Source organism: Durio zibethinus, chromosome 19 (genome assembly GCF_047325235.1).
Source record: "Durio zibethinus cultivar Kanyao isolate XHJ-2024 chromosome 19, ASM4732523v1, whole genome shotgun sequence".
NCBI lineage: Eukaryota > Viridiplantae > Streptophyta > Magnoliopsida > Malvales > Malvaceae > Durio > Durio zibethinus.
Genome location: NC_143180.1, coordinates 23,290,447 through 23,312,153, shown reverse-complemented (window position 1 = coordinate 23,312,153; position 21,707 = coordinate 23,290,447). Strand labels below are relative to the sequence as shown.

The window sequence follows — 21,707 nt, the reverse complement described above, 5'->3', positions numbered from 1 at the left end:
TTTTGATTTATCTGGCTTGGATTGGGATTCAATCAATTAGAGTCCAGATTCGATTCAAAGATTGAATCTCCGTCCAAAGAGGAATTGGGATTGATCAGAAACTCCTGATCAATCCCTATAAAAAGGACCCTCTGGAACAGAACAGGATACACAGAAAACCAGTGAGCAAAAGCTACTGATTTGAGAGAAAAGAGGCGTGTAAAAAATTTTTGATGGCTAAGAAAAGGTTTAGAAGGGTTCTGGGAATTAACAGAAATTTTTTGGAGATTTTTGGAGATCTTTTTCTGAGAATTTCTGGAAAATTCTAGATTTCGATTGAATTTTTCGACGAAAGTTGCATTTTTCGGCCACGATTCCGGCCAACTTTAAAGTTTTCGGCGAAGAATCCCAGAAACCGACCAACTTCCAGTGAACTTTCGGTGAAAAAAATCCAGATTTCGATGAAAAATTCTAGAATCCGGTGAATCTTCAACCGGAGTTCTTCGACCGTTTAGAGAGAAGGGAGAGAAAAGGGAAGGAAGAGAGAGAGAGGGGAGAAGGTTTCTGCCAAAAAAGGAAGGGAACTACCTTATATACCCTCCCAAAACGACATCATTTTTACCTTAAGTGACTCAGAGGATCCGCGCGTTTTACCGAAATCCGATCCGACCCAAGCGTCGACCCGCTTCCTGACTCGCGGGTGTCTTCCCCCCTCCGAGCCGAGGTCCCAAGCCCTTTTCCGAGCCGTTTTCTCTTCCTTGAGCCGAGTCGAGCCGAGCCGTACTACGAGCCGCTCCAGGTTTTTTTTTTTGAATTTTTTTTATTTCTTTATTTTATTTTATTTTTTTTGAAATTTTTTATTTTATTTTTTATTTTTTCATTAGATTAGGTTTATTTAGTTTTTTTTTTTACCTTTATTTTATTTTTTATTTTTGTTTTACTTTTCTTTATTTTTTTTATTTTCACTTTTATTTTGTTTTATTATTTTATTTTCTTTAAATAAAAATAAAAAAAAATATTTTTGGGGAAAAGTTGAAAGTATCAATTTTCCTTGAAAATCAAAGTTTTAAAAAATATTTTTGGAAAAAAGTTGAAAGCATCAATTTTCCTTAAAAATAAATTTAAAAAAAAAAAGGTTTTTGAGGAAAAATTGAAAGTATCAATTTTCCTTAAAAATCAAAGTTTACAAAGAATATTTTTGGGGAAAAGTTGAAAGTATCAATTTTCTTTGAAAATCAAAGTTTTCAAAAAAATATTTTTGGGGAAAAGTTGAAAGTATCAATTTTCCTTAAAAATAAATTTTCAAAAAAAAGGATTTTTGAGGAAAAGTTGAAAGTATCAATTTTCCTTGAAAATCAAAATTTTCAGAAAAAATATTTTGGAGAAAAGTTGAAAGTATCAATTTCCTTAAAAATAAAATTTCAAAAAAAAGTCTTGGAGGAAAAGTTGAAAGTATCAATTTTCCTTGAAAATCAAAGTTTCCAAAATTATTTTTGAGGAAAAGTTGAAAGTATTAATTTTCCTTAAAAATCAAAATTTTCAAAAAAAAAATATTTTTGGGGAAAAGTTGAAAGTATTAATTTTCCTTCAAAATAAATTTTCAAAAAATCAATTTTTCAGGAAAAGTTGAAAGTATCAATTTTTGAGGAAAAATTAAATTAAAGTTTCAAAAGAATATTTTTAGGGAAAAGTTGAAAGTATCAATTTTTCCTGCACAAGAACAATCATTCTTTTCTTCCTTTTTATTTTGATTTTGATTTTGATTTTTCTTTAAATAATCCGACGACGGAGCCTCTGCAAGTGAAACAGTAGTTTTTCTTGCATACTCCTGAGGTGAGGAAATTTTTTCAATTTTTTGCTAAAAGTATTAGAGTCAATTGAGAATAATTTTCAATAATTAATTACTTGGTAAAATTTTAAGGCTCATTAGATAACACAAATTTCGGCTGGTACCATCTTTTGATGGAGGTTATGAGGGTGCTATAACCTTTCTTACACGTAACTGAACTCCTGAACCCTGTTCTGGTTAGTAGATCTGAACCTATTCTTTTATGGACCCTTAAACTTAAGTGTTCCCTGAAAGTACAGATTTTTTATGTGGCTAATCATACTTAAATAAAAAAAATTGATGACGACTCTTAAAAATTAATGTTTAGTGATAGATCCCTGAATCTAAACGTTATGACACCGTTAAACAAATTTTACTATCAAATTAATATGTTCTAAGTAAAATTGTTTTTCTTTTTAATCAAGTAGCGTAAAAAGTAGAGAATATCGGTATTCTTGGTGTGCCAACTGTCAAGGACTGCTTAAGGAAGAGGCGAAGAAGCTGCTCACAATTAAAGTAAGGTCAATTCATAGCAATTATATGTCAACACACGTTCTGCCATTTTTCAAGAAAACACAGCCTAAGCTGTTTTCCATCCATGATTTTTCTCATGATGTTACATTATGCCCCTTAAATATATTGTATTAGAATGGGGTTGCTACACTCCAAGTAATCCAAAATCAGCTACAGTGTGATTATTTTATTTTATATAAAAGAAATGACAGTATAAAAATAAAAAATTATAAATATTAAATATTAAATATTAAATTTAAATATATTATATATTATTTTTTAAAAATAATAATATATTTTAGATTCAATCGTCTTCTGCATTTTAGAATATAAACTACAATTGGCCTACCTCCTAAATTTCACTAATTTTAATTGGATGACCATATATAATTAATTGATTATAAATTAATTCAGTTGCCTTTCCTTTTGATTCTATAAATAAAACGGATAGAAGTACATTTTGATTATATTGTTTTAATGAAATTGTTACAACTGGAGGTATATGTAAATGTAAATTAAGTGTATAAATGTCAATAAAATTAGCACAAGTGTTTAAAATTAAATTTTTGAATGTAAAATATTTAGATTTAAATTTTTATTTTTTTATTAATAGATAATTAATAAGTTCGAAAAAATTTAAAAAATTTATAAATTTCTTTATGGGTTAACAACTTATCTTGATGTTAAAAATAAAATAACTTTCTCTATTCTTAAATTTTTTTCAATAAAAAAAATTAACTGCATAAATTCAAAATATAAAGAGTGATTTTCTTATAAACAAAGTTGTAGTTTGAAATAAAAAATATTATAAGTATTATTTTTTAAAAATAAATGTATAAATTAATTAAATTAAATTTTAAATTAATGTTTTCGTTTAAAAAGAATTTTTTACATCATTGCTTGCATCAGATATTTAAATAATTGATTCTCTCTTATTTTCACAGCTATTTGTCAGTATAAATGAGTGGTTCAAGTAGCTCGAAAGAGCCTTTTTCTTTCTGACTAATCTTTTTGCCATAATATTTTCAAATTATTTTGTTGAAACTTTATTAAAACTTTTTATTAATTTGCAAATACCGCAATCCAAGTCTTTGAACAATAAACTTTCCCGTGCTTTCTTTGCCTTGACTTCTTCTTTCCTTAGCTCTTCTTTTTTCTACCTTCTCCATCCAAATCCTCCAAAAACCAAAGACTTTGCTTATGCTTCCGTAGTTCACCATTTTCCCTTCGTTCGACCTACCCTTATTGGCAATCGTGAGAAAAATTTTCTCTCAAGTCTCTTGAAACTGTAATTGCTTCTCTCTTTTTCTAGCTTCATGTATGTTTTATTTTCTTGTTTTACAATTTATTTTAAAATAATATATATTTCTTGGTATAGTAGTAAAACTTGCTTTAAAGCATGTGATACTTTCCATTTACATGGTAATTGCTAGTTATTAATTTTTTTTTGTTATTTAATTGATACCTTTCTATGGTGCGTTGGAATTTTTCTAGTTAGCAACTTTTCTTATTTACGGTTTTCTTTATCAACTTAGTAGAAATTGGGCATCATATCATGGCTGAAAGTTTTGCTTCAAGAAGAGGTTTAATTTCTTTAAAGTTCTAAATGTTGCAAAATTTTCTAAAAATGTTTTAAAGAGGTGTTCTGCTTTTGTTGAAGTGAATAAAATGTTAAAATGGAAATCATATGTTTGTAAAAAGATTTAAAACTGATAATCAATTAGGTGACTCTACTCATTAGAAGTGACATGTGAGCTAAAAGAACAATGGCACCTGCAATGACATAGAAGAGGAGGAGAGAGAGGAGAAGGGAGCGATTTGGTCTCACGTCTCATGGCTTCACTCACGGACATGCGGCGACTCTTTCTGTACCGATGTTGTATTCGTGTTCGACATGAACACACCGTCGATACAGTAAAATACATACATACCAAGCTAGGACATGATAAAAAAAAAAAAATCTAGTTCCACACCATCTCAACAGATTTTTTTAGATCTAGGATTTTCCAGGTTTTTTTTTTTTTTTTTTTTTGAAAATCTTGTTAGATAAGAAGAAAGAAAAAGGTTAGATGAATTTACTGATAATTTTTAAATAAATTTTCAATTATCGATGGGCAACGACCGATAGTGGTGATGATGACAGAGGGGTTGTCAAAAACCAGTAGGAGCTAGGGAAAGAAAACAGGAAAAAAAAATGCAAAAAAGAAAGAATAGAAAGAAAAGAAAAAGAAAAATAAAGGATAGTGTGGGTCTCTTATGGGTGGGGAAGGCATGTTTAAGTAGACCAAACATGATTTTTGGCTTTTTTTTATACACCAAAAAGTAAAAAGAAAAAAAGAAATTAGAAAGCAATATAACTTGTCGCACTTCTTAAAAAAATTAAACGCAGTATTTCGTTGTTTGAGCTATATTGTTATTTCATCATTTTGAAATAGTTAATATCTTGCATGAATTTAAAAATAAATTTTTTCTTATATAATTAAGAATATTTTTTATATTATAAAATATAAATTTAAACTGAAAAAAAAAAAGAAAAATGAAAAATTGATATTTACATATACATTGAGTATTTTAACATAAAAATATATAAAATTTTTTTTATTATGGTGCCTTATCACGTCCATGTCTTTTTTTTTTTTAATTATTATATTGTCTTATTCGTGTCTGTGTGGCATCGTATCTTTATTGCATGTTCGTGTTTTTGTTTTAAAGTGTATAATATGTCATAATACTAAAGTTGTTGCCCATTATAGGGAAAGGAAAAAACCTAAACAAAATACAATATGCAAAAAGAGAAATCAATTATACTTTATTTTAGTATATTAAACCTTATACCTAGTTACTTATAAAAATTTAGAAATCAATAAATCTTGCAATGAAGCACGAGAGCAAATGAATTAGTAACAATAAAACTTGGTTTCCTTATAACAATAAAATGTTTTTGTTTTTTAATACTTATAAATTTATTTTATAATATATATTTCATCCATTTTTGGCTATGTTGTCCATTTGCATGGTACTTCCATATTGTTAACGCAAGTAGGTCTAGTTATTGTGTTATTTTGTAATACTTGTTGAACATATATTTTGCTTCATGCTTTGAGTACTTATCTTTGACTATTATGCTTCAATTTCTAGTTTATATTAGGTATTATTACAACCAGAAGAATAGCTGTTGGCTATACGATCTTCTGAGTTTCAAGAATTAACTTGGAAAAGTTTTAGGGTCCATTATGGCAGGAGATTTTGGAGTTAACGGCAGAATTTCCTTTATGTGAAAAGTTCCTTTTTCCTCATTATCAGGTTCTTGTTACTACTTTATTTTGTAAGCCTACTAAACTTTAATTTTCCTTCATCTTTTATATACCTGTCTTTGACTATTACGTGTAAATTTCTAATTTATATCAGGTATTATTGCAACGACTGTTGGCAACACAATCTTTTGAGTTTTCGAACTTTAACTGGAAAGAGTTTTAGGGTTCATTATAGCAGGAGATTTAAGAGATAACGACAGAATTTCTTTTCTGTGAGAAGCTTTTTTCCTCCTCATCAAGTTCTTGTTACTGTTTTATTTTGTAATGCTTGCTGAACATATATTTTGCTTTATGCTTTGAATACTTATCTCTGACTATTACGTTTAAATTTTTAGCATGCATCAGGTATCATTGCTACAAGAAAAGGAGCTGTTGGACTACAATCTTTTAAGTTCTCGGACTTAACTCGTGTAGCAAGAAATTTAGGAGTTAACGGCAAAATTTCTTTTGTTTGAAAAGCTATTTTTCCTCTTCATCAGGTTCTTCTTCTCTCTTTCTTTTTGGTTCTTCTCGATTTGAATTGAAGAATTTTATTTTAGTTTGCTATCTATTTTTATTTAGAATTCACCGTGAGACAATGACTGAAGGGTTGGATTTGTGAGACAGAAGAAATTAAAATCATTTTGTTGATATTAGTATTTGAGTCATGGAATTGATGATTAGTTTAGTCCCTTATATCTTTTTAAGGTTGGAGAACTAGACTACTAGAGAGTGACCTTTAAGGAGAAGAGTATTTATGAGCTTATTATAAAAATTGATGCTAATCATATTAACACTTCCAAATCTCTTCACTTTGGATAAGTTAATTTTGAGCCTAAAAAATCAGCATAAGAATCATATCAAATACATTTATTTTGAAGAAATAAAACTCACTGGATAGAATTTTTACCCATGAAATGGAGAAACGATAACTATCGAACCTAATGTGACTCATGATATCCAAATCTTCTTGCTTCAAAATCATTAAAGATTAGAATAATCACTTTTCTCATCTATACTGAGAAATTCTCTTTTCTATTAGTAAGCAATATTATAATTATTAAACCAATGATGATTATATCTCTTATAAGGTGTGAATATGTGACTTTGACCACTAAATATCAATGAAGTAATTATCAAGAATTTTTTGATTAGGTATGATTGATTACTTAAATAAATTTATTTTTTTCAAATGATTTTTAAGTTTGACTAAAGAATCTTAAAAGAATAGGTTTTGGTTTACATTACAGAATTAAGTTTATAGGAATGGTATTAACATTCTAACAATGATCATTCAAAGGATGATATCAATTAATATTATATTATCTTTAATAGCCTTTATTAAATTGGTCTCTATTCTTAATGTTTTTCATTACTTTATTTATTATTTAAATATAAAAATTTTTCTTATGTTTTTTCCAATACTTTAATCGAACCTCTAAATAATTTTTTCACTTCAATAGTTTTCAAGAAAATAGGTCCATTTTTTTCAAAAAGCTTTGTCATTAGAGTAATTAAATATTTTACAAAAATAATTCATTTTTATTTTTAAAACATTTAAAATTAATTTTAATAATTTTCTTTAATTTTGTTATTTTGGAAATAAAGTGAAAATCTTTGATATTCTAATTTTTTAAATTGTTTACTCACATAAAAAATTTTAAGAAAATTTCACACTCACAAATTTTTTAAAATTTCATAATCAGTCAAATTCTCTACTTATTCCAAAATTTATTAAGCATTATATGATAAAATACATTTACAATTATCTATTACATTTTTAACTCTTCTATCCCTTTTTTACTTTATCAATTAATTTTCTATCAATTTAATTTTTTTATTTTTAGTTCTAGAAATAAATTAAAATTCTTTTGTTGATTACTTTTCTATCAATTTAATATTCATAATATTAAAATTCTAAATTTGTAATAGAAATAAATGATTTTTCTTTATACCTAATCTATATGACAAGATTTTACATCACATGCTAGACATGAGTTTACATTGCAAAAATTATCCCCGCCTTTAACAAGAAAATAAGTCCTAATTATAACTAAATGGTATACATTACGCATTCTGAAGACTACATGATATTTCATCTTGGAGGATATGTCACTTGCACATAATTTAATAAGAGGTCTAAGATGTCTAAAGATTTTAGGACTTATACCTCTGCAGATTTTCCTAATACAAGATCCAATATGACAACTATAGGTCTAGGCTTTTGAGTTGGGTTTAGTGTAGTTGTGTTTAATCTTGACTAAAACTTCTTGGGTTAAGACTAAGCTTTAGCTAGATTAAGCCTTTTGAAAGAATTTTAGCCCTTTGAAAGAATTTTAGTTCGATGTGGATTCTTTGAACAAAATTTTGGTGTTAGGACTCTTTAGAGTGTTTTGGTGAAATAGTAACTTTTAAGGTTGAGTTTTGGTTGGACTAAGACTCTTTGAGTAAAGTTTTGATTTGATTGGACTTTTTAGATAGAGTTTTGGATGGACTTTGATCATTTAGACAGAGTTTTGGTTGGATTTGGAGAGATGATATACCTGAGATGATGTGGTTGGATGATATGCCTAGTGATGTGGCAAGTGATGTGGATTTAGGTGACAAGGCAAGGTGATGTGGTGAGTGACAATAGGGTATGCTTAGTGACAGATTAGGTTATTCAAGGTTTTCACAAAAAGTTAGACAGATGTTTGTAATTAGTTGGAAGCTTTGACCTAGGCTTGAGACTACTCCGGTGATTGTGGATAGATAAGGAAGGTGTTTTGGAGGTTCAAAATGAGAGAGATGATGAGATTTCCTCTAGATTTTAAAAAAAAATTTGGAAAAGGTTTAGAATGGACTTTCTCAAAGAGGGACACGAGAATTGTTTGAGGTGTGTTAAATGAATATTTGGAAGCTTTAGGCATAGAATTCATTTGTGAAATAAGTTATGCGAGAATTTATATTTGAACAATTGCAAACAAAATTAAGGGAACTAAAGATTTATTGCCTATAACATTAAAATGCAAACTTTAAAAAATATGGAATGTTCCTACAAATTGAAAGTTTGAGATGACAATCCATACCCTTAAATTTCGTAATGGAAATTTAATCTACATCAAAGCAAATTTCCTTTTTTTATAAGTTCCTTGAGTGAAGGGGCAACTATTAATTTGTGCTTAAATCTTTTCTTTCAATTGGTTGTTTCTCATGTCATAATTGCATTTATCATTTGGGTCATAATTCCTTACTGATGGATTTAAAGCATTTTTCAAAGGCATAGGGTAAGGTATTGATGTTTTACTAGTAAAGGTAAAAGATTGGAATTGAAAATTTTTCTTGAATGTTTCTTTGTCATCTTCAGTTGCTGACTGGTTGGATAATAAATTAACAGACAAGAGTAAGTGCAATTGTTTGAAGGCAAGGGTTTACTTGAAAGGTTAATTGTGAGATTGGTTGATAAAGATAAGGACTTTTGGAAGATGTTATATATGGTTAGATAGTAAAATTGGTTTATTTGGTACGAATGGCGTAGAGTAAAAGCCTACTACCCTTGCCCTTCACAAATCATTGATTGAGCATCTCTTTCTTTTTAGACGTAACACCTTTATTTGCTTCATCTCTTTCAAGTTTTTCACTCTTAATTGCATTTTATATCATCTCTTTGGATATTATTATATCGGTAGAACTAGTTTATATTACCTTTAATAGCCTTAGTTAAAATAATATCTATAATTAACATTTTTCCTTAGTTTTTCTTATTATTTTACTATTTAAATATTAGAAATTTTTTATAGACTTTTTCTAACACTTTGGTTGAATCCTTAAAAAAAATTTTCATCACAAGAGTATTCAAAAAACATTCTTGTTTTCTTAAAAAAGTTTCAGCAATCTATTAATTAAATATTTTTACAAATAATTTTGAAAAAAAATTGAGTCATAGAATTGATGATCAGTATAATCCCTTATATCCTTTTAAGGTTGGAGAACTAGACTACTAGAGTGACCTTTAAGGAGAACAATATTCATGAACTTATTATAAATATTGATGCTAACCTTATTAACACTTCCAAATCTCTTCACTTCGGATAAGTTAATTTTGAAACTGAAAAATTAGCATGAAAATCATAACAAATACATTTATTTTGAAGAAATAAAAGTCATTGGGTAGAATTTTTACCCATGAAATGGAGAAACGATAACTATTGACCCCAATGTGATTCATGAGATCCAAATCTTCTTGTTTCAAAATCATTTAAGATTGGAATAATCACTTTTTCCATCTTTTGTATTGAGAAATTCTCTTTTCTATTAGTAAGTAATATTATAATTATTAAACCAAATGATAATTTTATCTTTTATAACATGTGAATCTGTGAATTTAACCACTAAATATTAATAAAGTAATTATCATGAATTTTTTGCTTAAGTGTGATTGGTTAATTAAATAAATCTATCCTTTTAAAATAGTTTTAAGCTTGATTAAATGACTTTAAAAAGGTAGGTTTTGATTTATGTTACAGAACTAAGTTTATAAGGATGGTATTAACATCCTCACAGTGTCCATTCAAAGGATGATATCAATTAATTTTATATTATCTTTAATAATCTTAATTAAAATGATTTCTATTCTTAATATTTTTCATTATTTTTTTATTATTTAAATGTAAAAATTTTTATTAGGTTTTCTCCAACACTTTAATCGAACCTCTAAATAATTTTTTCACTTCAATAGTTTTCAAGAAAAGACGTTCGTTTTTTTAAAGGGTTTCGATATTCAATTAATTATTTTATAAAAATAATTTATTTTTTAAAAACATGTTAAATTAATTTTAACAATTTCCTTTAATTTTATTGTTATGGAAATAAGTTGGAAATTTTTTATTTTCTAATTTTTTTTAATTCGTTAACATTATGGTGAAATTTAGAAAAGTTTACTCACATAGAAAATTTTTTAAAAAATTCATGCTCATAAATTTCTTAAAATTCAATAATCAGTCAAATTCGCTACTTATTCCCAAATATATTAAACATTATGTGATAAAATACATTTATAATTATCTATTACATTCTTAACTCTTTTATCCTTTTTTATTTTATCAATTAATTTTCTATCAATTTAATTTTTAGAAATAAATGAAAATTCTTTTGTTGATTAATTTTTTATCAAATTAATTTTTTCATTTATATTTTTAAAAATAAATGAAAATTCATAATATTGAAATAATTTTTTAAATTCTACAATATTTTGGTGAAATTTAGAAAAATTCTCACTTAAAAATTTTTTAGAAAATTGCTCACCCTTGAATTTCTTAAAATTTCATTATTAGATTAAATGATGTGTCTATAATTGCTAGTTTTATTTTTTTCACCATAAGAGTATGCAAAAAAAATGTTTGTTTCGTTAAAGTAGTTTGTCATTGAATTAATTAAATTTTTTTAGAAATAATTATTTTATTTTAAAACTATTAAAAATAATATTAATTTATATTTAACATTATTTAATCTTATGAAAATAAAATTTTAAAATTTTATTTTTGTCAAATAATTAAAATATATATTTAAAAATTAAAATTTCAATATGCGTAAAAATAAATAAGTAACAAAAAAATAACAAAAAAAAAAATAAAAGAACTACATGAATTGCTTATTCGGCTTAGTTAACGGCTTAATTGGCTTGTTACACAACTCGGGTTACATATGATCCAAGTCTCTCTAGGTTGAGGCGTGGGTTGTCATGAGTTGGGCACCTCTTAAATGACTCAATTCAACATTTAGTATGGATAGTAAAAAGCAAAGAATTTTGTCAATTCATCAATATTTTTTCTCTTTTCTCTTTATTTTCTGTTTTTATCTCTCTAAAGCTCTCTTTTTTCAAGGGCAATAAAAATAGGACGTCAGAAAACTCAAAGTTTTTATAGATTTCGGCATCGAAAACTTCAATAGTTTGCAACTTTCGACCATAGTATAAATGTTTGGTGTTAAAAAATTCAATCAATCACCAAAAATGTTAAAAAATACCCCAAAATCATAAAACCCAAAACAAGTCATTGAAAACTTGATTGGTGCTGTTGTCCGCCATTGTACGCTAGTGATAAAATTTCCCAAAAATCCTCTCTTGATTTCTTATGATCTCCTCTTTCCTTATTTTAAGTTAGATTTTACAAAATATTTATCCAAAAGTCTAAATCTGTAACCCAAAATAGGCCTCCAAAAAACCTTTCCTTTTCTTTTTATTAACTTAGAAACCCTAAAAAAACCCTAAAAATTAATCAAATCTAAAACTCTAAACACTTGGTGACTGAAAATGTTTTGCCCTATTTCTTTTGCTAATTGTTTGTTTCTTTTGATGATTCTTGTTGTTTTGTGTTCATTATCCATATTGTGATTGCTTGTCATTTGTTTAAATATGGAACTAATCTTCATTGAAGTGGAATTCCAGATTAGAAAAAAATTGCTTCAAAAAATACTTTGCACTTTTATCTCAATCTCGAAAATTTAATCATTACAGGAATTTAATTTGATTCTTTTCCTTTAGGATATTTCTTTAAAAATTTTATGATTTATATACTTTTGTTTATCTAGATTTTCATAATTATTTTTTATTTTTCAATTTTTTGTATTTATTTTATTTTTATTTTTGTTTTGATTGTTTAAAAATAATAAAATATATAAAAAATTTGATAAAAGAAATAAGAGGGGAAATAAAATAAAATGATTTATCATAAGAAGGGAGAATGGACTATGGGTTAGCCCTATTAATCAACTAAAACCCAAAATTAATAATTAGAGACAAATAATAATTCGAACTCAAATTAATTAGTTTATAGTCCAATTAAAAGTTAGCCAAAACCTTCTAAAATTTAAAATTTCAGATTAAATGGGATACTTACAATATTTGATAATAGAATGTTATAAAAAGTGGTTTTTCTTTTTAGATTTCAGAGTTCCGATTTGTTTGTTGTATGCTGGTAGATCAAAATTTTTACCATTTTAATGATTTTTAAAATTTGCTTGATAAAAAAAATTTTCTGATATATGGTCTACCTTTTTTTTTATCAGCCAATTGCTAGTAGAAATGGATTTACCCTTATGTCAAATCAACACAGATACATTTACTTTAAGAAAAACAAAGTTGGAATTTGGTACAGGGTGGTTTTTTATAGTTGCCAATTTTATGTTTTTGATTAAATTTTATCATTTAATTAAATTTTAAAACGTGTTTTGATATAATTTTTTTCCAAAAATTTGAGAAGAGTAATTTATTAAATAAAGTGATTAAAATTTTAATTTGTAAGAAGATATGAGTTCAAATCTTATCAACAATAATTTTTTTAAAATTTTCAAACATCATATTTTTAATTTTATCGAGCATTATAATCGAATAGATGAATAGTACTTAATAATGTTGAAAGTATTTTCAAAATATTAGAAATATTTTTTTGGTATTTTGAATAGTTTTCAAAATTTTTTAAAATTTTATTTTTGGTTTTTAAAAACAACTTGCAAGTTGCAAAATACGGTTTTGGTTTTAATTTCTAAAAAAAATAGAAAAAATATACATATATTGTCTAACTTTTTTTATATTCCAATTTTCATATGTAGACAAACAAATAGTCTGATTGGAATAATAATAAAAACTTAAAGGCAAACGACACAACGGCGCAAAATTTAGGAATCCAACCATCATAGGATTAGGCAAATCATTAGTATGGGTGATGTACTTATGTCAACATCCAACAATTTAATCAATTTATAAAAAAGATATTAAAATGTTTAGAAGGTATATTAAAATATATTGAATGAAATGATAACAAAAAAAAAAAAAAACCAAAAACCCAGGTATACTTGTGGAACATGTACTCTTAACAGAATAGACTTACCATATCAATGAGAAGGAATTATTAGCCATAAAAAGATATCAATTAATGCTTTTGAATTATATATTGTACACACAATTAAAAAAACTAGAACTTACAGAATTAAATATGAATACAGAACAAAAACCAAGCATAGGATACATTAGTCACGAATGTCACCAAAAAATAAATAATCTAAAATTTGCCTAGCCTTTGTTGATTTTTTCTCGCAGAACCATGTGAACTTTAACAACTCACTAATAAAATAATCTTATTAAGGAGTCCATTAACTTTCTTAATTAGTAATGGGAGTATTAGAAAAAATTACCGCGGAGATATAAGCCACATAGAAATATACCAAGATCAGATTCAGTACTGGTGTGGTTGTTGGTTGTGTTCTACTTCTAGTTCAAATCTTTTTCAGTTTATCCCTATATCATTTTTACACATAGTCTTTCTGTTTCTGCAGGTCAAAAGCCATGTCCGTCGTTGAAGCTGCTTTATCTGTGTTCTTTGAAGGGTTGTTTAGTAATTTGGCCTCTTCGGAATTTCTCAACATTGTAACTGAGAAGGAAGTTTGCGGGGAGCTCAACAAGTTGGAAAAGACATTGCGCAATATTCATGCAGTGCTAAATGATGCCGAGGAGAAGGAAATGAATGATGGGCATGTGAAGAGTTGGTTGGTCCAGCTCCAAGACTTGGCATACGATGTGGATGACATATTGGATAAGTTTGCTACTGAAGCTTTGAGACTCAAGTTAACGAGGGAACATCAAGAACACCGCCCAAGGAAGTTACAAAAGCTTGTTGATGCTTGCTTTACCTGGTTCAGGGGTCATAATTTATCATTTAATAAGGAAATGATGTCCGAGATAAAAGAGATCACTGCTAGATTTCAAGATTTAGAAGCAGATATAAGTCTCTTGGCTTTGACGAAAAATGGTGGTGGGAGGCCCAAGAGAACATCGGAATGGCGATCAACCACTTGTTTGGTGAATGAAACTCAAGTCTACGGTCGGGAAAAAGACAAGGAAACAATCCTTGACTTGATTTTTGGGAGTGATGATAGCAATAAATTTTCTGTGATTCCCATCATTGGCAAAGGAGGGATTGGCAAAACAACGCTTGCTCAGCTTGTGTACAATGATAGTCGTGTAGTTAAGCATTTTGATTTTCAAGCATGGGTATGCGTTTCTGACGACTTTAAGATGGAGGAGATAACGAAATCAATTTTGCAATCAGTTAGTCCTGAATCTTTTAATGTTAGAGATGATTTGAATAACCTTCAAATAAAATTGAAGAGGGAGCTGGAGGGAAAGAAACTACTTCTGATTTTGGATGATCTTTGGCATGAAAACTATGATGATTGGACTCGTGTGATGTCCCCTTTTGGCATAGGAGCTACGATTGTTGTGACAACACGTGGTCAAAGTGTTTCATTAATGGTGGGTACTATCCCAGGTTACAAGCTGCCAGAGTTGTCAGATGGTGATTGCTGTTCTATATTAACTCAACATGCATTTGGAGCAAAAGATTTTAGTCAGCATCCGAACTTCGAAGAATTTGGTGTACAAATTGCGAAAAGGTGCAAGGGTTTGCCTTTGGCAGCTAAGACCATCGGAGGCCTTTTGCGCAATGAGGTGGAAATTGGTAAATGGGAAGAGATACTAGGAAGTGAGATTTGGAATTTATCAGAAGAGAGGAGTAACATAATTCCAGCTTTACGATTAAGCTATCATCATCTTCCCGCAGATCTGAAGCGATGTTTTGCTTACTGTGCCGTACTCCCCAAAGACTATGAATTTACCGAGGAAGAAATTGTCTTATTGTGGATGGCAGAAGGCTTTCTGCGAGTGGAAGCTACAAAGAAAAAGGAAGATTTGGGTCATGAGTACTTACAAGAACTTGTACGGAGGTCATTTTTTGATATATCCAACAAGGATGAGTCTCGATATATAATGCATGATGTGATTAACGATTTGGCTCAATCAGTTGCCAAAGATATATGCTTCAGAGTGGAGGGTGACAAGGGTCATGCCCGCCATTCATCTTACATTGGTGGTGGGAAAGACAGATTTAAAAATTTCCAAGTCTTCAAAGGAAAGAAGGGTTTAAGAACCTTCCTACTGTTGAAGATGCCTGAATGGTGGTCGAATTTCTATAATCAAGTTCTCAGTGAGTTGTTGCCAGAATTTAAACACTTAAGGGTGTTATCTTTACAAGGGCGCTACCTGATGGAGGTTCCCAATATTATTGGAGATTTGGTGCATCTGCGTTATCTAAATTTTTCTGGCACTAAAATCAAAACTCTACCGGATTCAATATGCAAGCTTTACAAGTTAGAGACCTTGCTGTTGCGGGGGTGCTATTTGCTTGAAGAGTTTCCTTCTGAAATGAGATTTTTAATTAACCTAACGCATCTTGACATTACAGGTGCAGATTCAATAGAAATGATGCCAATGGGAATCAGTGAACTAACCAATCTCCAAACATTGACAAATTTTGTTGTGAGTCAAAACACTGGCCGTCAGATAAGGGAGATGGGAACTTTGTCTAATCTTAAGGGTAGACTTGTTATTTCAGAATTGCAGAATGTTGTCCAAGCTCAAGATGCATGGGTGGCTGGGTTATGTTATAAGTCGAACCTTCGTGATTTGGCTTTGGAGTGGAGTTATAATTCTGCAGGAGAAGAAAGTCACAAGGACGTGTTGGATTCACTCCAACCTCCTAAAATGCTTGCAAGTCTCACCATCAAATATTATGGAGGTGAAACATTCCCAAATTGGATTGGAGATCCTTCATTTGAAAACCTATCGATTCTGGATCTGGATTACTGTCCAAATTGCACATTATTACCAGCTGTTGGAAGATTACCGTCGCTAAAATCGCTTTCTATGCGGTGGATGAGTAAGGTAAAAAATGTGGGTGCTAATTTTTTTGGAAAGGATCTGTCGATTAACGCATTTCCCTCACTAGAGAGATTACATTTTGAGCACATGCCAGAATGGGAGGAATGGGATCCCTGTGAAGTTGATGAAAATGTAAGGAGTTTCCAACACCTCCAGGAGCTCATCATTCAAGGTTGCCCCAAGTTGTTAGGAAGTTTACCTAATCGTCTTCCTTCCTTGAAGAAGCTAGAGATTATTGGGTGTAAAAAACTGAGAAGTTTACCTAATTGTCTTCCTTCATTGAAGAAGCTAGTGATTTGGTGGTGTTACCAACTGAGAAATCTACCTAGTTGTCTTCCTTCATTGGAGGAACTTGTGATTCAAGAATGTGAGCAGTTGGTAGTTTCACTATCAAGCCTTCCAAAGTTGTCTGACTTAATAATTTATGGGTGCCAAGAGGTGGCGTCTACAAATTGTACAAATTCTGGCTCATTCATGAAAAGTGTCTCTCTTTCAGACATTTCAAAATTCACTTCTCCAATGGAGGGGTTGATAAAAGCAGAACGTCTTTGTATAAGTGGATGCCAGGAGCTGATTTCTTCATGGCAGAACGAGGAAGGACCCTCAACACATTTGAGGCCTATTCGCTTTTTGGAAATTGACAATTGTTCAAGACTTGTTTCCATAGGGGCAGAGGACGAAAAGGAAGAGCATATGCAGTTAGGAATCCCTTGCAATATTGAAGATTTGAGCGTAAAATATTGTGAAAGGCTAGAAAGGCTATCAGAAAGTCTACACAGCTACAGATCCCTTACGGTGCTACGAATTGAAAGATGCCCAGGATTGATTTCAATTTCAAATGGGCACTTGCCTCCAAATCTAAGACGTTTAACCATTAGAGTGTGTGAGAGTTTGCAGTATTTGCTGGATGGAGTAAATAACAACATCAAAAGCACGCCTCTTCTAGAGCACCTGGATATTAAAAATTGTAAGTCTCTGATATCTTTATCCTCAAGGGGCGAGTTACCTATTAGGGTTCAACATGTTGACATTTATGATTGTAAAAAGTTGACATCCTTGTCATCCAATGGCAAGTTACCTATGGGGCTTAGAAACCTCGATATTGGTAGTTGCGGAGCACTAGAGTCCATAGCTCAAGAAATTGAAGAGAACTCTTCCCTTGAATTGATAGCTATCCGCAGTTGTGATAATTTGAGATCTTTGCCTCGTGTATTAACCAAGCTCAGAAAGCTTAGCCTTTCTCAGTGTGAAAAACTCCATGCCTTACCTAACTGCATCCACAACACTGTCTCGATGCGAGAATTGTTCATATATAATTGTCCAAGTGTGATATCATTTCCAGAGGAGGGGTTCCCTCCCAATCTCACTTCACTTGCAATCTCGCAACCCAATATTTGCAAGTCAGTGATCGAGCGGGGTTTGCACAAACTCACCTCCCTTAAACATTTGTGCATCGACGGTGCTTCTCTTGATGTGGTGTCATTCCCATGTGAGGATATGCTTCTGCCCCTCACTCTCACCTTCCTCTCCATCTACGGTTTTCCAAACCTAGAAACTCTATCCTCCAAGGGCTTTCAAAATCTCAAATTTCTTGAATCGTTGGAAATAAAAAACTGCCCCGGTCTCAAATTCCTCCCGGAAAAGGAGATGTTTGACTCACTTTTTCAACTTCATATTGCTGACTGTCCGTTGCTAAGAGAACGATGCAGGAAGGATGAAGGACAAGAGTGGCCCAAAATAGCCCACATACCTTGCATTGATATTTTTTAATTTGTTACCGGAAGAAACGCCCAGAAATCAGGTATATGTCACTTTGCAATTATATGCTACTTATTTGAAGAACATTAAGGCACTATTAAATCAAGTGCTCAAGTGTTTTATATTCTTGATTTTTTTTTTTTATATTTCATAATAAAATGTTCATTAGTTCAATCCATTACATACATAGCTTTTTGTTTAACAATGAAATGGAAAATATATATAAAAAATCTATTTTTAATAAAAATACATGGACTAAATTCATTAAAATTGAAGTTGGACTAAACCGATAGGATTGAGGTAGTAAAGGAATCAAATTCAGACTTTGACCTTTTAAGTTTAACCGTTGATAAAATCCTGCTTGTTAAATTGGGGACAGGTATTTTTGAAGCTCATTTGTTAGAAACGGATGTATCTCTTTTATGCAAAACTTTTAATTGTAGTGTAATCTATATTTGCAGAATTGAGAAAGATGTTCTTCCTTCCATCTTGGAATATAATGGTTTAATTTAAAAGTTATTGTAACTTGCAGATGGTCCTCTCCAAGTTTGATACACAGATTCAATGTTTTCCTACCATTTGAAAAGAAAATTTCAGAATAGTTTCAGAATGAGTAGGTCCTATAGCTGATTTCTATATATATTTTTATCTTGTGTTCATGAATCATTCATGATATCCTTATGTCTTTGGCTGTTCTTTATGTGTATTTCCTTTCTGCCTTGCCTATGATTGATCACAGAAAAGACTGAGTAAGTATGGCATTGGATTGTTTACTAGAAGTTAGAAAATTTAGAAACTTCTTTTTTGTAATCTATGAAACATATTTCTTTCAGTCGTTTGGTAAAAATTCCCTATAGGACAATTTCAAGAACGGAACAGATGTGTTAAATGTTCATATCTATTAATCATTTTGTTTCATTGACTTCTGAGTTTTTTTTTTTTTGCAGAATCATTCAAGAATGGTTTCAATTATTAAATGTTTGTTATCTTCTTATATGCGTGAAGATTAATTTGATATCTAATTTTGGCTTCAGTCAGTTAGAAGTTGCAGAGGCTAGTGAGTAGTGCCTTCATAGGAGCACACAAAGTGGTTTGCAAAAGCAGATGGAAAGACCTGAAAAAGAAGAATGCTGTTTACTTAGCTGAAGTATGCATTGCCTTCACTGCGGTCAAATTGACCATATGGCAGCCTGAATGGGTCAATACCAAAATCTCTGCCTCAATTCCATTGAGAACTCAATTTCTGATGAATGATGAGATATTAAAGATTTATTGCCGGCAATAGCAGTGAGGACTGAGGAGTGACGACAGTGTCAGTGGCGCTAAAATTCCCCCATGGGAAACATTGTTTCCTATGAAAGAGGTAATCTTACTACTATACACAGGCTGCAAAGAAAAAATAGTTATTTAAGAAAAATCAATTATATTTTATGTTTAATGTACCATATTTATGTCTTTTAAACTGAATAAGGTTCTCTTCCAGAACCAGCAATAAGTGCCTTGAACATTCCATATCCGTGAATCATGTTCCACCATCCATAATCCATATGTTATACTCTTGAGTATATAGATTCCTTGTTTGTGATCAGAAGCCATATATTATAAGAAATCATCGTACTTAGCATAATGAAAACTTCCAGCCTTGTTAGGATTACTTTCTCCTTTTTTTTTTCTTCCCTTTTTGGTGCTACCATTTTTTATCTCAAATGCTTCAAAACAAAACTCTGATGTTGTGGAACTTGTTTGACAGGACGAAAGAACTTCAATTCATTGGTGGTTTCCAAGTTGTTCTGGCAGCAGCTCCTTTCCTACAACAGAAATCTTTCCTCCTCCGTGTCAGGGGTGCAAGCAGAAATGATAAGATAGGGTGAGAACTGCATCAAGCAGGTAAAATTAGCTGAGCTGGGAACGTGTGTAAAAGCCAAATTGATATTCTAAATGTAAGTATTAAAATTCTTTATAATATTATTCTGTTGTGCAATGATGTTGGAAGTTTCATTCCACTGTAGCTCAATTCTTCATATAGATGCATAACATATCCTTTCCATAAAGCATTGATCAACAGCCCTTGTTTTTCCGATGATTGTATCTTTCAGCTCGGTGTAGCCACAAGTTAAAATCTTTGCCTGGATTGAGCTTTTGAAGAATCTGAGGTTGTATGATAAACAATGTAAAGCAGCACAGCTTCATGTCGTTTTCTTTTATAGTTGCTTTGAAAACTGTTTGCCTTTATGTATGAAGTTTTAACTATTTATAATAGTGACTAAACATTTTGATATGCTTCGTAGATCTTTATAAGCATTCTGGCTGGGCATAAAGAAACATCTACGTCGATTGAGACAAAGTGCTTCAGCTGCTGAGCTGGAGTATTGGTTTGAGTGTTGGAAAAATTACCTCAGTTTTGATACCACTTTTTAAGTTAAAAAGCTTCAATCCAATCATATCAATAGAAGTATAATCAAACAATGAATCAAATAAATAAGAGATAATAACTTAACGTGATTCAGTTTAATTAATTTACATTCACGAATGAGAAATAAGATTTACTAATTGTAAAGAATTATAAACATACAAATCAAATTTTTAATCTCACTCAGTAATTAATACTTATAAGATATTTTTAATTTTTTTTTATTTTATGAAGTATTATCAATCTAAATAAACACATATTCATGTGTATCTTTTTAACAAAATCAAATACATATCTATATGTACTCATACATCATACTTATATGGATCTTTCAGTCTTTTTTAGTTCACTCACAAATAAACATACATATTTATAAGACGTAAAGCCCTAATGCTTCTTTGGGATGTCTATTTTACAAAATCCTATAACTCTCTTACATATTTTTCTCATACCTAACCCTGTAAAGACTTTATTTATTTATAATCATACAAACTTGCTTATTAAAAATTTATTTTCTTTTAGAATTCTTCTCTTGCAAGTTAAACTTACCGATTAAGAATTTTTTTTCTCTTAAAAATTTTTTTTTATAAGTTTTATTATCCATCAAACAATATCTGATCAATCTCAAAAAAATCTATTATAGGATTTAAGTCATTATTCTCAATATTGAGGAGCTCATTTCAATCATCAAATCAGGGGTGTGTCTTGTCTTGACATGAAAGAACACAAACTCAAGCATCCATTTATTCTGCAGAAGCTTATAAATAACTATTCTCAATTTATTCTGCAGAATTTCAGCTCAATTTCAAGTGAAAGGAGCTTGCGAAAAAGGCCTGTTTCCAAAGGAGTCTAAATTGAATCAGAATGCTACTCCAATAACTGTCTCATACATTATGCAAACCCTCAATAATACTTCCTTCAAAATGAACGCAAAAACATCAAAGATTATTTTAGGCAATTTTTGGAGCTTGAATTTCTAATGCAACCCATAATTATTGCTATGTTCAAACAACTGAACTCGGGATATCAGTATTTGTCAACTGGCCACAGTGGATCACAATTCTAGCATGTATCATGCTTTTATGGAGGAAGACCATCCCTTACTAGCTTAAACTTTTCCCATTGTATCATGCTTTTATGGAGGAAGACCAAATGACCTCTCAAGACAACCATAGT

At 30.1% G+C, this 21,707-nt stretch overlaps 1 protein-coding gene across 6 annotated transcripts; it reads left to right on the top strand.

The window, feature by feature from the left end:
- The first annotated feature begins 3,400 nt into the window (after window positions 1-3,400).
- LOC111309409 (putative disease resistance RPP13-like protein 1) lies at window positions 3,401-20,401 on the top strand. 6 transcript variants are annotated; one of them, XM_089748862.1, is made up of 8 exons: window positions 3,401-3,608; window positions 5,546-5,623; window positions 5,729-5,846; window positions 5,970-6,113; window positions 13,924-18,164; window positions 19,156-19,484; window positions 19,872-20,061; window positions 20,218-20,401. In XM_089748862.1, exon 5 carries the CDS (start codon window positions 13,934-13,936, stop codon window positions 18,131-18,133), a length of 4,200 nt encoding a protein of 1,399 aa, XP_089604988.1. In that variant the 5' UTR covers window positions 3,401-3,608; window positions 5,546-5,623; window positions 5,729-5,846; window positions 5,970-6,113; window positions 13,924-13,933; the 3' UTR covers window positions 18,134-18,164; window positions 19,156-19,484; window positions 19,872-20,061; window positions 20,218-20,401. The 6 variants fall into 6 exon arrangements, with proteins under 6 accessions (XP_089604988.1, XP_022764210.2, XP_089604990.1 ...); XM_089748864.1 differs by having other exon boundaries at window positions 3,414-3,608; window positions 5,459-5,623; XM_089748866.1 differs by having other exon boundaries at window positions 3,425-3,608; window positions 5,459-5,623; window positions 5,970-6,069.
- Window positions 20,402-21,707: the final 1,306 nt, after the last annotated feature.

What these genes read in the sequence shown, in the direction of transcription:
- LOC111309409 (XM_089748862.1), top strand. Translation starts at nt 13,934, where the DNA reads ATGTCCGTCGTTGAAGCTGCTTTATCTGTGTTCTTTGAAGGGTTGTTT.